Below are 17678 nucleotides of genomic sequence, written 5' to 3' on the forward strand. Positions count from 1 at the left end.
ATTTTTTCGGAAAAATTTTGGGGTGACGTCACCAATTTTTTAGGGGGCATCAGGAAATATATTTCGACAGAACTTCTCTCGCCTCTGGAATACAATAAAATATATCCAGTTTTTTCGAGAAATTATACTTAAAATTTCTAAAAGATGACGTATCTACAAAAATCAGTCTTATCTTGGCAAGTAGATACTAGCCCCGCCCACCCGCTTTTTATTTTCTTAGAAGGTATGTAATTTGGCCAAATTAATCTTATCTTGGCGGATAAAATCAGTCACTGAAAAGAAGGCAGGGTGGGTGGGCGGGGCTAATTATCTTCTTCTGTCGAGCTAATCGCAATTTTTTTTGTTACACTATTTGCGATAAAAGTTATTTCTTATTTCATGCACCTGACCTGCTAAAATCCGTCTTATCTTATCAAATACTAGCCCCGCCCACCCACCCTCTATTCTCTTAGAGAGTACGTCATCTACCAAAATCACTCTTATCTTGGCAAGTAGATACTAGCCCCGCCCACCCGCCCTTTGTTTTCTTAGAAGTTATGCAATTTGGCAAAATCAATCTTATCTTGGCGGATAAAATCAATCACTGGAAAGGAGGCAGGGTGGGTGGGCGGGCCTAATTATATTTTTGTGTCGAGTGGGAGTGGAAACTAATAATACAATCTAGGATGTAAAAAAAGCGCTAATCACATTTTTTTTGTTACACTATTTGCTATAAAATTTTTTGGGGTTGATAAACAGATACATTTTCATTAAAAAGTTACCAAGCTTACAATAACTTCAAAACGTCAAAATTTCAAAGATTCAGTTTTGCAATTCTTGATTTAATCAATAAAACAAATTGACTCAGTCATTAATTTTTTTCACACACCCCGTACAAGCAAATCTAAAAAATATTTATGCGGTGATAAATCACAATTATAGACTCATCATACTTTGCACAATGCACATTTAACTTTTGAATTTTTCAATTTCTAATTTTTCCATTGTTCGATTTACAATTTTCCGCTTCGGTTTTTTATTTTTTTTATGTTTTCAATTTTTTGGATATGTGATTTTTCAATTTTTTCATTTTTGTCTTTAATTTTAATATTTAGCAATTTTTAGATTTAAAATTTCGATTTTTAATTTTTCATTTCGTCATATTTTCGATTTGATGTTTTTTGTTTCGGTTTTTTCAGTGTGAAATTTTTCAATTTTTGAAAAATCGAAAAACGAAAAAACGAAAAATTGCAAAATCGAAAAGGTGGAAAATCTAAAAATTGCAACTCGAAGTAATCAAGAAACGAAAAATCAAAACATTGAAAAACTAAAACTCGAGAAAGTTAAAAATCCATAAAATTAATGACTGAAAGAACTGGAATGCGGAAAAAATGAATCGAAAAATTGGAAAACGCAATAATTTCTAAATCGAAAAATTACAAAATCGTCAAAATTGTAAAGACGAAAAACTGTAACTTTGAATAATTAAAAAATCAAATAAATGCAAAATTAAAATCCTATAATTAAAAAATGGAAAAATTCTAAAAACGTGAATCGAAAAGGTGAAAAATTTTACAAATGATATTTATTACATATTTAAAATGAAACCTAGAAAAACTGCAAATCGAAAATTTTAAGAAATGAAAAACTAAAAAACAGAAAAACTAAAAAATTATAAATTGAAAACTGGAGAAAGTTGAAATCAAAAATTTTTTCGGGGGCATCAGGAAATATATTTTGAGTAAAAATTAACTGTAAAACATCTCCAAGATTTCAAAGCATTCGGTTTTGCAGATTCCAAATTAAATGTAAAAATGTTGTTTCCTAATTTTGATTTTTTTTCCAAAAATCTGGACGTTTCGGGTAAAATCTAGAGATGTACCGACTAGTGTCGGCCGACTAGTCGGCTTTGTCAAAACCGGTTTATAAATGCAACGGACAATGTGTTTTTTTTTTCAATTTCTCTGACTACCTTAAAAACTTGTTTTATTTTAATAAAAGAAATAACTAAAGTTTCTTTGTTTTCCCAAAAATGTGTTAAATTTGGTTGGATAATTTTAACATTTAATTTTTTGTAGTAACTCAGTACAAAAATAAAGAATAACACAATTTAGGGCAGTTTATACATTACTTAACCAATTTTAACCACTTTTTTGGAAAATTTTTGGAAATTTTGAATTCGCTTTGCGTGTTTATTGGACCAGATATCGTGACAGCGATTTCAGAATCGTAACTAGCGGAAGATTATCTACACTTTGACACCAATTTTCGGTCGATTAAACCAATTTTAACCGGTTTTGACAAAGCCGACCAGTCGGCCGACACTAGTCGGTACATCTCTAGTAAAATCTCAATATAAAACCCATTTACTATGTACAATTATCGGCCCAATACTTTCGGAGAATATCTGTGTATAAAATCCGGGACGACAGACAGACGGACAAACCTATTAAAAATTGAAGAATGTTTTACTTAACGAGGCAATTAAATATACAAATTATCACTTCTCTCATATTAATATAGAATAGAATAGAGAGTATTTTAATAATTATTTCGATTTTGAAATTATCTTGACGCCTCATGCATCTGGTATGAAGTTCTTCATCGTTGTTTCGTACAGAATCTAAATCTGTAAAAATATATCGGGTGTTTCAGTAAAAACGCAACTCAGAATCAACCACTTTTTTATTTTATTATTATTATTATTATTATTAAACTCAATCGTTACAAAAGAATCTAAAGTACTTGGAATATATCACAACAACATTTACCTAATAACTCACCTTTGCTTTTAAGCTAATTAGCAATACCGGTAATGGCATATACTATAAATAATAATAGTTTATTTTATAACACACTGTTCAAAATGACGGCGCAGCAACTAAATCGCATGTTTGACGAAGTTGCAAAAGAATTTAACAGCAGCGGAAAAGCCTTAAATGAAGATGTGCTTCGTCTCCAAGAGTGGCTCGAAACGCAACCGCACCTTCCAAAATTGTTGGGTATGTCTTTGAACAGATTTAGCATTATACAGAGTGTCTACCAATTTGTGTTTAAGGTGAACACCCCCTTCGTAATTTTTTGATCCTAAACAAAGGCAGCATGGAAATCACTAAACAAAAAATCGACAACTATTACTCGTTTAGAGCGAAATTACCGGAAGTCGCTTACGAAATGAACCCCAAACTTCCACAAATGAAGGAGTTTAACAAGCTCGTGTAAACAAAGACTATTACTATATACAGTGTCAGATTTTATTCTATTTAATGATCAACTTGTAGGTACCTTGTGGATCATCCTCAACTAACCAACGAGATGTACAAACTCACCTTTTTCAAAATTAAAGTAGACCCTGTACCAAATGACGGCAACCCGATTCTTTTCGTCAGAAAACTTGTAGCTATGATGGAACTAAAACTGCGATATGACGTCATGTGTGGAGACATTTTTGTCATAGATTGTAAAGGCTTGCCCTTAAACGTTCTTTTGAAAATTACACCAATGTTCGTTTACAAACTGATGGTTTTACTCTACGACGTAAGCAAAAAGGGCTTGAAAAATTAACACTGATGTTGTATTTTCAGGGAGTTATCTCTTCACGACTTAAAGCTTGCCACATGCTAAACGTTGCGACACCGGTAAGTAAAATAATAAAGGTAGTAAAAAGCGTCATGAAGCCGAAACTGGGCGAAAGGGTATGATTGTATAAACAAAAAAATGAAAATCTGGGCTAATTCTTTTTAAAGATTTACGTTCATGCAGAAGAAAGTGATTTGAAGAAATGTATACCTTTGAATTTGTTGCCTGTTGATTTTGGTGGAGAAGGATTGTCACTGCAAGAGCTTGAAGGTAATCTTTGGAAGAAAAAATCTAATCAGTGAACAATGAAAGTTTGTAGATGCACTAGAAGTAAAGTTCGCAGAAAATCAAGATCTGTTTGATCGTTTGGATGAAATTAAAGTGGATGAGACTCTGAGACCAGAAAAACTGAAAGGTGATTATAACTTAGGATTCTATGGTAGTTTCAAAAATATTGACTTTGATTGAGAGGATGTTCACTGTTTAAATATGCTGTAATAACTTAGGTAAAATCATAAATAAAATCCGAATTAATAATGTATTGACAATTCTGAATACTTCCTGTACCTCAAATTCCCCACAATTATAAATCGACCTAGTCAAACAAGTACACATTCCGATTCTAAGGAAAGTCCGGTTGTTAAGCAAAAACTTTTTCAAAAATTACATATTATGAATACTAAATATAAACCAGTAATAGTCAATCCAAACGTTGATAATAATTAAAACAAATTTTAACACAGAACACGTTTTAAAACTCAATAAATAAACCAATAAAATTAATTAGTTTATTGAAAATTATCGTATTAAAGTGTCGTAAAAAAATATTGTTCGTAATGATTGAAAAAGTTTGCCATAAATTCGAAGACATTCATTTAACTAAATTATTATACATGTGAATTAGAACGAAATTTCAAAAACAAATTGTGCATTTATTGTATAAAGTTTAAAAAATCGATCTCCCTATAATTGTCCCTCACCCAGTAACCAGTTTAAAAGGTTTGTCATACAAGTTCAACCATTACATATGTTTAATGTACGATAATTATTATTATTAATGCATGCTATTAATGCATGGAATCTGAGTACGAACATCAAACTGGTCGGAATTACGCACATGCAAACAATTTAAAATCGTACAAACTTCCTTGTCGAATATTTACAAACGAAACCCTTTTGTATTTTTAGAATAATTGCCCGTTAAGTTGAAAATAAGTTGTTCTAGGCTGTTTGTCTATTAAATTTTTGATAGCAAAACTGGGTTGCTTGACTTACGGATTTTCATTTTTACTTAACGTAACGGTTACAGGAGCCAAAATGATCTATCGTCGAAAATTTGCATATTGCAGGATTTTTTTTTCGTAGAAAATGATAGTCCAGGAACTTAAAACTATCGTCACATTTTCTTTTGTGTGAGTATTAATGGTTGGCACAGGAGCCAACTGAAAATCACAAAAATCTGCAGATTTTAAGGAGGTTTTAGTAGTCCATGATTTATTATTGAAAGCTTTTCTAGTGAGTAAAAGAAAACTATATTCATTTCAATACGTGTTACAGAAAAAAAATCACATTTCCTGACCTCTAGAGTACGAAGGTCTCGCGTTTCCGTCTGTCTGTCTCTCTGTCTGTCTGCCGTCTGCCCGGATTTTTATAGGCAGATAATGTTCGAAACTACTGTACCGATTGTTGTCAAATTTTGTATGTACATTACCGATGATATCAAAATTTGGCTAATCATCGCCACCAAAAATGGGACGTCATCCTCAAAATTTACAATAATATATATTTTTTTATTTTATAAAATAAGATACTCTTGCACTTGCGATGTATGAATTTGTGTTAAGTTTTCACCTTAGATATCCAGATTTTTGAAAAAAAAATCGAAATTGTATCAACATTTTACAATTTAACTTTGAAACTGCAAAACCGAATGCACTGAAATTTTCCAAACGTTTTAAGATTATTGTAATGATGGCAAATCGTTAATCAAAATCTATTTTTTATCCCCTTTACTTTAACATTACATATTTCCATATGTTTATTTCACCTTATAAACTCATCAACTCATAACAAAAATAAAAATCGCAAAATTCAGTTTTATAATTTTTCAAAAATGCTGCACATGTTTCCTTGTACTTCAAGGGCGAGAGAAGTTCTGTGGAAACAACTTTCGACCAATTTTTTCGATTTTTTTTTTTGATTTCGCAATTTTTCGATTTCGCGTTTTTTGGATTTTTCAGTTGTTCGGTTTTCAATATTTTCATTTTTCACATTTTTCTATTTTTCAATTTTCCGATTTTACGTTTTTTTTTTGTTTCGATTTCTGGATCATTCTATTTTTCGAGTTTTCGGTTTTAGATTTTACAGTTTTTCATTTCTGCTTTCGATTTTCAATTTATCGGTTTTTAAATTTTTCGAACTTCTAGAAGTCGAAACCTATCAGAAAATGTCTCGTTAACTTTCGAAAGTGGTCGAAAATTGCTCGAAACTTTCATAGAGAATGTAGTGAAAAATTTTGCTATTCAAAAAGTTGTCAAAAAAAACAAAAAACTCTGCGATTTAAATTTCGAATATAGCGTGTTTATCTTCTCGGGACAAAATTTTAAAAATAGTCGATTTGAAAATCAGTTTTAATTTTTTATTTAAATCCAAAAATTTGCAAAATTTCAACGGTCAATTTTGGAAAAGCGGTAGAAATTATTGTAGCAACGATAGCGAAAGTAATTTCTGGAGGTCGAAATCTATAAGAAAATGTCTTTTGTTAGGTTTCGAAAGGAGTCGAAAATTCGCCGAAATCTTCATAGGGGAGGATTTATTGAAAAATTTTGTTTTTGAAGATAGCATCAAAAAAATCTCAAAAAATATGGGATATAGATTTCGACGTGCTGATTCGAAAAACATAACGTATTTAAGGTCAGGGGCAAGATTTTATAAATATTCGATCTGATTTTTTTTTTTTTAATCTAAACAAGAATTTCAGTAGGCGATTTTGGAAAAATGGTAGAAGTTATCGTAGAAATGATGCTGAAAGTAACATCTGGAAGTCGAAATCTATCAGAAAATGTCTCGTTATCTTTCGAAAGTGGTCGAAAATTGATCGAAATTTTCATAGGGGATCTATTGCAAAATTGTGCTGTTCAAAAAGTCAAAAAAATCCAAAAAATTCTGGGATACAAATTTCGATATGCTGATTCCAAAAATATAGCGTGTTTATCTTCCCAGGGCAAGCTTTTAGAAATATTCGATTTGAAAATCAATTTTTTTTTTAATCCAAAAAATTACAATATTTCAACGGGCAATTTTGGAAAAGTGGTAGAAATTATTGTAACAGCGATGACGAAAATAATTTCTGGAGGTCGAAATCTATACGAAAATGTCTTTCGTTAGGTTTCGAAAGGAGTCGAAAATTCGCCCAAATCTTCATAGGGGAGGATTTTGAAAAATTTTGTTTTTGAAGATAGCATCAAAAAAATCTCAAAAAATATGGGATATAGATTTCGACGTGCTGATTCGAAAAACATAACGTATTTAAGGTCAGGGGCAAGATTTTATAAATATTCGATCTGAAATTTTTTTTTTAAATCTAAACAAGAATTTCAGTAGGCGATTTTGGAAAAATGGTAGAAATTATCGCAGCTATGATGCTGAAAATAACTTGTGGAAGTCGAAATCTAACAGAAAATGTCTTGTTAACTTTCGAAAGTGGTCGAAAATTGATCGAAATTTTTTCATAGCGGATGTATTGAAACATTTTGCTGTTCAAAATGTTGTCAAAAAAATCCCCAAAAAATTCTGGGATTTAAATTTCGACGTGCTAATTCAAAAACTATAGCGTGTTTATCTTCTCGGGACGAAATTTAAAAAATATTCGATTTGAAAATCAGTTTTATTGTTTTTTATTAATCCAAAAAAATTGCAATATTTCAATGGGCAATTTTGGAAAAGTGGTAGAAATTATTGCAGCAGCGATGGCGAAAGTAATTTCTGGAAGTCGAAATCTATAAGAAAATGCCTTTTGTTTGGTTTCGAAAGTGATCGAAAATTGACCGCAATTTTCATAGGGGAAAATTTTGAAAAAATGTTTTTGAAGATATCACCAAAAAAATACCCAAAAAATATGGGATATAGATTTCGACGTGCTGATTCGAAAAACGTAACATATTTAAGGTCAGGGGCAAGATTTTATAAATATTCGATTTGAAAATTTTTTTTTTTTATTTAACTAAAAGGCGATTTTGGAAAAATGGTAGAAATGATACTGAATGCAACTTCTGGAAGTCGAAATCTATCAGAAAATGTCTCGTTAACTTTCGAAAGTGGTCTAAAATTGCTCTAAATTTTCATAGGGAATGTAGTGAAAAATTTTGCTATGCAAAAAGTCGTCAAAAAAAAACCAAAAAATTCTGGGATTTAAATTTCGACGTGCTAATTCAGAAAATATAGCGTGTTTATCTTCTCAGGACAAAATTTTAAAAATATTCAATTTGAAAATCAGTTTTAATTTTTTATTTAAATCCAAAAATTTGCAATATTTCAATATTTCAACAGTCAATTTTGGAAAAGCGGTAGAAATTATTGTAGCAACGATGGGGAAAATAATTTCTGGAGGTCGAAATCTATAAGAAAATATCTTTCGTTAGCTTCCGAAAGTGTTCGACAATTGGCTGAAAGTTTCATAGGGGAGGATTTTGAAAAATTGTTTTTGAAGATATCACCAAAAAAATACCCAAAAAATGTGGTATATCGATTTCGACGTGCTGATTCGAAAAACATAACATATTTAAGTTCACGGATAAGATTTTAGAAATATTAGATTTAAGAATAAAAATTGACAAATTTCAGTGGGCGATTTTGGAAAAATGGTAAAGTTATCATAGAAATGAAGCCGAAAATAATTTCTGGAAGTCGAAATCCATAAAATTCATAGGGGATGTACTAATTTTGATGTTCAAACAGTCGTCAAAAAAATCCAAAAAAATTCTGGGGTAAATTTTGACGTGCTGATTCTAAGAATATAACGTTTTTATCTTCCCAAGGCAAGCATTTAGAAATATTTGATTTAAAAATCTGTTTTATTGATTTATTTTTTTTTAATCTAAAAAATTGCAATATTTCAATAGGCGATTTTGGAAAAATGGTAGAAGTTATCGTAAAATGATGCTCAAAATAACTTCTGGAACTCAAAATCTATAAGAAAATGTCTTTGGTTCAGTTTCGAAAGTGATCGGAAATTGACCGAAATCTTCATACATAACATATTTAAGTTCCCGGACAAGATTTTAGAAATATTCGATTTGAGAATACATTTTATTTTTAAATCAAAAAAATTGGAAAATTTGATCCGCGATTTTGGAAAAATGGTAGAAGTTATCGTAGAAATGAGGCCAAAAGTAACTTCTAGAGGTCGAAATCTATCAGAAAATGTCTTTCGAAAGTGGTCGAAAATTGGTCAAAATTTTCATTGGCGATGTAAATTTTGTTGTCCAAAAAGTCGTCAAAAAAATCCCAAAAAATTCTTGGTTAAAAATTTCGACGGGCTGATTTCGAAAATATAGCAGGTTTATCTTCCCGGGAAAGCTTTTAGAAATATTCGATTTGAAAATAAATCGATTTTATTTAATTATTTTTTTATCCAAAAAAATTGCAATATATCAAAGGGCGATTTTGGAAAAGTGGTAACATTATCGTAGCAACGGGGGCGGAAGTAGCTTCTGGAGGTATAAATCTATAAGAAAATGTCTTCGGTTAAACTTCGAAAGTAATCGAAAATTGGCCGAAATTTTCATTGGGGAAGATTTTGGAAAAATTTGTTTTTGAAGATTTCACCAAAAAAATCCCAAAAAATTATGGGATACAGATTTCGACGTCCTGAGTCAAAAAACATAACGTATTTAAGGTCCTGGAGTAAGATTTTAGAAATTTCGATTTGAAAATAATTTTTTTTTTTAATCTAGAAAATATTTCAGTAAGCGATTTTGGAAAAATGGTAGAAGTTATCGTAGAAATGATGCCGAAAGTAACTTTTGGAGGTCGAAATCTATAAGAAAATGTCTTTCGAAAGTGGTCGAAAATTGGTCAAAATTTTCATTGGCGACGTATTGAAAAATTTTGTTGTCCAAAAAGTCGTCAAAAAAATCCCAAAAAAATCTGGGATATAAATTGCGACGGGCTGATTCCTAAACTATAGCGGGTTTATCCCCGGGGAAACTTTTAGAAATATTCGATTTGAAAATAAATCGATTTTATTTATTTTTTTTTTTAATCCAAAAAATTGCAATATTTCAACGGGCGATTTTGGAAAAGTGGTAGTTAACAACGAGGGCGGAAGTAGTTTCTGAATGCCTAAATGTATAAGAAAATGTCTTTGTTTAAATTTCGAAAGTAATCGAAAATTAGCCGAAATTTTCATAGGGGAGGATTTTGAAAAATTTTGTTTTTGAAGCTTTCACCAAAAAAATCCCCAAAAATTATGGGATATAGATTTCGACGTGCTGATTCTAAAAACATAACGTATTTAAGGTCCTGGAGTAAGATTTTAGAAATATTCGATTTGAAAATCAATTTTTTTTATCTAAAAAATATTTCAATAGACGATTTTGGAAAAATGGTAGAAGTTATCGTAGAAACGATGCCGAAAGTAACTTTTGCAGGTCGAAATCTATAAGAAAATGTCTTTCGAAAGTGATCGAAAATTGATCAAAATTTTCATTGGCGACGTATTGAAAAATTTTGTTGTCCAAAAAGTCGTCAAAAAATCCCAAAAGAATTTGGGATATAAATTGCGACGGGCTGATTCCTAAAATATAGCGGGTTTGTCCCTGGGGAAGCTTTTAGAAATATTTAATTTGAAAATAAATCGATTTTATTTAATTATTTTTTTTATCCAAAAAATTGCAATATTTCAACGGGCGATTTTGGAAAAGTGGTAGAAATTATTGTAGCAACGGGGGCGGAAGTAGCTTCTGGAGGTATAAATCTGCAAGAAAATGTATTTGGTTAAATTTCGAAACTAATGGAAAATTAGCCGAAATTTTCATAGGGGAAGATTTTGAAAAATTTTGTTTTTGAAGCTTTCACCAAAAAAATCCCAAAAAATTATGGGATACAGATTTCGACGTGCTGATTCTAAAAACATAACGTATTTAAGGTCCTGGAGTAAGATTTTAGAAATATACGATTTGAAAATCATTTTTTTTTTAATCTAAAAAAATCTTCAGTAGGCGGTTTTGGAAAAATGGTAGAAGTTATCGTCGAAATGAAGCTGAAAGTGTCTTCTGGAAGTCCAAATCTATAAGAAAATGTCTCGTTAATTTTCGAAGGTGGTCGAAAATTGATCGAAATTTTCATTGGAGAAAATTTTACGGTTCAAAAAGTCGTCAAAAAAATCACAAATATTCGATTTAAAAATCATTTTTTTTTACATTTTTCGTATCTACAATTTTTAAATTATTTTGCGATTTTTCATTTTTTTCCATTTTTACTTTACATAAGTTATCCGAAAATAAAAATTGCAAAAATTTTATAATGTTTTTACGTAAGTATTACATTATAACAAACTTCTTAAGTTCACACTCGTGACTGATTATATGTAAGTCATCTATTGCATTTAAGCTGATGTTAAACCAGTTAAAGTTTGCGTTTTTCTGACTGTCCAAATAAATGCTGAAATTGAGACCTCATGGAGCGAGTTTCACGCGTCGACCAGATAAAAAGTATAAATATGCGACAGGTTTTTAAAATTGTGACATTCAAATATTTGCATTGATTGGGAACATTTGATTTGTGTCCACAATTACATACCTCAAAAAATAAAGTTACTACGTTCAGTCAATTCTAGCGATCTAAAACTGGGAATTTTGACTTCGTCCGAACAACTGATAAATTAATTTAAATAACAATCACGTGATCATTGAAGTGCATCCGTAATCTGTGTATTATCTCAGACTGGTCCGTCGGCCTAGGTCACTTACACACTTCATAGGAAAGATAATGTTTCATAATGCATATTTATAAGCGCCAGGGATCACAGATCAAGCACTCTCCAGAATGACCAGTCAAGACCAACAACGAATATTTGATAAAGCAGCCAGGCAATTTAACAGCAACATAAAAGCGTTAGACGAAGACGTCCTTCGTCTTGAAAAATGGCTAAAAACGCAACCGCACCTCCCGAACTTATTGGGTACGTTGTTAAATTATTCTGTAAAAAATTTCACTCCCAATTTCAGATCAAAACTGTCTGCGAAATTTTTTAATCCTCAACAAATGCAGCATCGAAATCGCGAAGCAGAAAGTCGATAACTATTACTCCATCAGGCCGAAAATTCCCGAAATAGCTTACACGATGAATCCAAAATTGCCGTTTCATAAGGAATTTAATAGCGTTGTGTACAGTAACAACATGGCTAGTATTGTAATATAATTTATTGTTTTATTTTAGATATCTGGTAAACCACCCCCAACTAACCGACGATCTGTACAAACTTACGTTTTTCAAAATAAAGGGAGAGAGTTTACCGGATTCCTACGAGCCCATTGATTTTGTCAAAAAATTTTCCTCGATTCAGGAAATGAGGCTGCGAGATGACGTAATGTGTGGGGATGTTGTGGTGGCAGATTTCCGCGGGTTGCCTCTAAATATTGCCCTTAAAATTACACCGATGCTAGTTTATAAAAGCGTTATACTCTATGAGGTAAGAACATTTGTGGTAAACTAGTAAGCGTTCATGGTTTACAAAATAACACTATTTCAGGTATACTCAAATTTTTTTTACAAACATCACACGTTTTTAATTCTAGCGAACTGTCTCTGCTCGTCTCAAAGCCGTCCACGCAGTCAACTTGGTACCACCGCTTATGAATATTATACGTGCTTTAAAAAGTGTCATCAAACCAAAATTATTCGAAAGAGTAAGAACAAAAAAAATTAAGTGAGACTCATTTTGATTTTTTTTAAAGCTGCATGTTCACTCAGAACTGGATGATCTGAAAAAATTCATTCGTCCCGATTTACTTCCCGTGGATTTTGGTGGCGAAGGATTATCTTTACAAGAATTAGAAGGTAATTTGGGTGAAAATTGGTACGAAAAGTTAGCATTTTAACGTTGTAGATGCACTAGAAGAAAAGTACAGAAAGAACCAAGACCTGTTCGACCGCTTAGACAAGATTAAAATAGATGAAACGCTCAGACCCACAAAACTCGAAAATAGTGACGTTCTAGGGTACTATGGTAGCTTTAAAAAGATAGAAATTGACTAGTACACGTCACTTTTTAACATAGTTAAATTACACTTGTAGATATTTTGTAAGCAAATGTTATTTTAAATATGTATCTAACGTTAATGGCCACACAACCGGGACCAGCATCTGCATTGAACACTCTACCCCTCAACTACTTCTAAAAAAATTCACACCACTCAAGTTTTTAAATTTCCCAAATTTGTGAGTAATTTTTCTCGAACATTGACCTTCTCGTATGCAATAAAAATATTTTTAGTCATAAAACTTGCACAATTTTTCACACGTCATTAACCTTAAACTTGGAAAACTCGGGGAAAGAATGAAACAAATTGGAACAAGATTCGTTTTATCTTTTCGAGGAAACACTTTCTGATAACGATTTGACAAACAATTGAAGATTACAATAACGTCTTTGTCCAATTTAAATGATCACTGTCAAATAATTTGAAATATTTCTTAATATTAGTGCTTTTTAATCAAAATGCGTCAAGTTGTTTCAAACATTTATTGTAGAAAATTGTATTGTATAATGTAAATATAATTACCAACGTAGTAAGACAGTGTGGAAAACCGTCAATCACAATTGATTACCCTTTGTATCAACATTAACAGGTTTTTTTAATCATACAATAATTATTATGTTAATTAGAGAAAATAACAGGGATACGTCGACAATAACGATTTATAGCATTATTTTTTATTTGCATACGAGGCATTTTAAATATAACGCATTTATTTTTCTATAATTTACTAAGAAGAAATATTGGGACAGGATTATTTCAACAATTATCTAATTTCATGTTGTCTTAATGTGTCCGTCTGACTGTCTGCTGTCATTTGAAAATAAAAATTTTTGTACGATTTTGAAAAAACAATCCTTTTCCCTAACATTAAAAATATTTATCTTTACGAGAAATTGTCTGATGGTGTAAGAGCAAGTCTAAATAGGGTTAAAATTTCCACATTTTCCTTTTTTTTTACCTTTATTAAAAGACGAAATAGTGCACTCTACCAAATCCAACAACAGATCCAAAGTTCACACGTGTAATAAAAATCCCCTACTCACAATATTTACGTAATTTTTCTCAATTGCAAATCTTTGTAATCGATTATTTCCGCCAATAAAGAAATTTATTTATTTCTCGAGATTAACAATTATAATGCGGTCATAAAGATGAGCTTTATTTTATACAACCGGACCACAGATACACCACCATAAAGTAGCAAAAAATGAGAAATGAGTATTAACATAGTCTAGCAAATTATTGTTATCATTTCAAGTAGCAATTAAAATATTTTGTTTTGTCCGGTTGTTTCCCAAACTTCCTATAAAAGATTGTCTCGAAACTGGGGTAGTTATCAGTTCGAGTTTTGACATCGTCTGAAGATGAAGTCGATAGTGATCTTGATAACCCTTGCGTTAGCACCAGGTAAAATATAATAGCTTAATTTTTATACTTTAATACGATTGGAATATTTTAGGGCTGCAATCGCGGTCTCTGATCCGACCACAACCTAGCCCGGCAGTACCTATACCTATCCCCATTCCTGAAATCGATGTCGACCCAGTACCGATCGTGCCCGGTGTCAAACCCGTGCCGATTCCTGAAATCGAAACTCCAGGACTTGAGGTTGATCCCGTTCCTATCGTACCAGGTGTAAAGCCGGTACCAATTCCCGAAATTGAAACTCCGGGAATTGAAGTGGATCCCGTTCCAGTCGCACCAGGCGTCAAACCCTTGCCCCTTCCAGTTCAACCGGGAGTGAAACCTCTGCCACTTCCAGTACCAGAGGTCGAACAGCCTGTACCAATTGTGCCAGGTGTCAAGCCTGTACCAATTCCCGAAATCGAAACCCCAGGACTTGAAGTTGATCCCGTCCCAATTGTACCAGGCGTAAAACCAGTACCAATTCCCGGAATTGAAACCCCAGGACTTGAAGTAGATCCCGTCCCAGTCGTACCAGGCGTCAAACCTTTGCCCCTTCCAGTTCAACCAGGAGTGAAACCTCTACCACTTCCAGTACCAGAGGTAGAACAGCCTGTACCCATTGTGCCAGGTGTCAAGCCTGTGCCAATTCCCGGAATCGAAACCCCAGGACTTGAAGTTGATCCCGTCCCAATCGTACCAGGTGTAAAACCAGTACCAATTCCCGGAATTGAAACTCCAGGACTTGAAGTTGATCCAGTCCCAGTCGTACCAGGAGTTAAACCTTTGCCACTTCCAGTCGTACCAGGAGTTAAACCTTTGCCACTTCCAGTTCAACCAGGAGTGAAACCTCTACCACTTCCAGTGCCAGAGGTAGAAGAGCCTGTACCCATTGTTCCAGGTGTCAAGCCTGTACCAATTCCCGGAATCGAAACCCCAGGACTTGAAGTTGATCCCGTCCCAATCGTACCAGGTGTAAAACCAGTACCAATTCCCGGAATTGAAACTCCAGGACTTGAAGTAGATCCCGTTCCAGTCGTACCAGGCGTCAAACCTTTGCCCCTTCCAGTTCAACCAGGAGTGAAACCTCTACCACTTCCAGTACCAGAGGTAGAACAGCCTGTACCCATTGTGCCAGGTGTCAAGCCTGTGCCAATTCCCGGAATCGAAACCCCAGGACTTGAAGTTGATCCCGTCCCAATCGTACCAGGTGTAAAACCAGTACCAATTCCCGGAATTGAAACTCCAGGACTTGAAGTTGATCCAGTCCCAGTCGTACCAGGAGTTAAACCTTTGCCACTTCCAGTCGTACCAGGAGTTAAACCTTTGCCACTTCCAGTCGTACCAGGAGTTAAACCTTTGCCACTTCCAGTTCAACCAGGTGTAAAACCTCTTCCACTCCCAATACCAGAAGAAGAAGAATCAGTTGTACCCATCATACCAGGTGTCAAGCCTGTACCAATTCCCGGAATCGAAACCCCAGGACTTGAAGTTAACCCCGTTCCAATCGTACCAGGCGTGAAACCAGTACCAATTCCCGGAATTGACATTCCCATCATTGAAGTTCCAGTTGTACCAGGAGTGAAACCCCTTCCACTCCCAGTTCAACCAGGAGTGAAACCCCTTCCACTTCCAGTGCCAGAGGTAGAACAACCTGTACCCATTGTGCCAGGTGTCAAGCCTGTACCAATTCCCGGAATCGAAACCCCAGGAATTGAAGTTGATCCCGTTCCAATCGTACCAGGTGTCAAACCTGTACCAATTCCCGGAATTGACATTCCCATCATTGAAGTTCCAGTTGTACCAGGAGTGAAACCGTTGCCTCTTCCAGTTCAACCAGGAGTAAAACCTCTGCCACTTCCAGTGCCCGAGGTAGAAGAACCAGTTGTACCCATTGTACCAGGTGTCAAGCCTGTACCAATTCCCGGAATCGAAACCCCAGGAATTGAAGTTAATCCAGTTCCAATCGTACCAGGTGTCAAACCTGTACCAATTCCCGGAATTGATATTCCCATCATTGAAGTTCCAGTGGTACCAGGAGTGAAACCGTTGCCTCTTCCAGTTCAACCAGGAGTAAAACCTCTGCCACTTCCAGTGCCCGAGGTAGAAGAACCAGTTGTACCCATTGTACCAGGTGTCAAGCCTGTACCAATTCCCGGAATCGAAACCCCGGGAATTGAAGTTGATCCCGTTCCAATCGTACCAGGTGTCAAACCTGTACCAATTCCCGGAATTGATATTCCCATCATTGAAGTTCCAGTGGTACCAGGAGTGAAACCGTTGCCTCTTCCAGTTCAACCAGGAGTAAAACCTCTGCCACTTCCAGTGCCCGAGGTAGAAGAACCAGTTGTACCCATTGTGCCAGGTGTCAAGCCTGTACCAATTCCCGGAATCGAAACCCCAGGTCTTGAAGTTAATCCCGTCCCAATCGTACCAGGTGTAAAACCTGTACCAATTCCCGGAATTGACATTCCCATCATTGAAGTTCCAGTGGTACCAGGAGTGAAACCGCTGCCTCTTCCAGTTCAACCAGGAGTGAAACCTCTACCACTTCCAGTGCCAGAGGTAGAACAGCCTGTACCCATTGTGCCAGGTGTCAAGCCTGTACCAATTCCCGGAATCGAAACCCCAGGACTTGAAGTTGATCCCGTTCCAATCGTACCAGGTGTCAAACCTGTACCAATTCCCGGAATCGAAACCCCAGAATTTGACATAGATCCCGCACCAATTCCCGGCATTGATTTCCCAATCGTAGACCCTCCAGTTGTAGTACCAGGAGTGAAACCTCTGCCTCTTCCAGTCCAACCAGGAGTCAAACCTCTCCCACTTCCAGTACCAGAAGTAGAAGACAAACCATCTATTGGTGTTTTGCCAGCACCAGTAGGAGAATGTGACAGCTACTTGGCAGCCATATTGACGAAACTTAACGGATTTTATTAGATATAGCAACAATTAAATGTTCAAATTGTAGACTAGAAGCAAATACAAAAAAAAAACAAGATCCGTTCGAGTGTTTAGATGATGTGAAAGGAGATGAGACACTCGGACCTACAAAACTGGAAAATAGTTTTGGTGTACTATATTTTTGTATATATGTATGTCTCAATCCAGTATAACAATTAAATTATTCTTGTATATAATCTATGTGTGTAATTAAGTACCTCAACCACATCGACATCTTCTTGTACAGAAAATAACTGTACTGAAGTACTGAGTACCCTATTAATTATATTCCCCAAACAATTCAACGTTCACTATCTCTTTCCAAAAAGAAGAGTGACAGATGTGACCAACATCTGCATTGAACACTCTATCCTTGCTCTTAGATGTCTCCGTACTTCAGAAACTTCTAAATTATTATTGCTAATTTAAAAAAAAGGGAAAAGTATATCACAAAACTTCCTAAATTTGACGTAAGTCATTGTCCTTAAATATTGTCGTAATCATTCACG

General features: G+C 34.2%; 3 protein-coding genes across 4 annotated transcripts in view; 2 read left to right on the forward strand and 1 right to left on the reverse strand.

Moving 5' to 3' along the window:
- LOC135123350 (chromosome transmission fidelity protein 18 homolog) overlaps positions 1 to 17678 on the reverse strand; it is a 156427-nt gene that overhangs the window by 78040 nt on the left and 60709 nt on the right. The gene's annotated exons all lie outside the window — the stretch shown is intronic.
- LOC135122991 (alpha-tocopherol transfer protein-like) lies at positions 11559 to 13232 on the forward strand. Its single transcript, XM_064047490.1, has 6 exons — positions 11559 to 11740; positions 11787 to 11946; positions 11999 to 12251; positions 12358 to 12468; positions 12517 to 12619; positions 12669 to 13232. Exons 1-6 carry the CDS (start codon positions 11605 to 11607, stop codon positions 12815 to 12817), a joined length of 912 nt encoding a protein of 303 aa, XP_063903560.1. The 5' UTR covers positions 11559 to 11604; the 3' UTR covers positions 12818 to 13232.
- Positions 14123 to 17366, forward strand: LOC135123346 (basic proline-rich protein-like). 2 transcript variants are annotated; one of them, XM_064047907.1, is made up of 3 exons: positions 14123 to 14229; positions 14282 to 15313; positions 15815 to 17366. In XM_064047907.1, the coding sequence occupies exons 1-3, from the start codon at positions 14187 to 14189 to the stop codon at positions 17164 to 17166; spliced, it is 2427 nt and encodes an 808-aa protein (XP_063903977.1). In that variant the 5' UTR covers positions 14123 to 14186; the 3' UTR covers positions 17167 to 17366. The 2 variants fall into 2 exon arrangements, with proteins under 2 accessions (XP_063903977.1, XP_063903976.1); XM_064047906.1 differs by having other exon boundaries at positions 14282 to 17366.

This window comes from Zophobas morio, unplaced genomic scaffold, assembly GCF_036711695.1.
Source record: "Zophobas morio isolate AGI-343-1 ecotype UQ-CSIRO unplaced genomic scaffold, CSIRO_AGI_Zmor_V1 ptg000006l, whole genome shotgun sequence".
Taxonomy (NCBI): Eukaryota; Metazoa; Arthropoda; class Insecta; order Coleoptera; family Tenebrionidae; genus Zophobas; species Zophobas morio.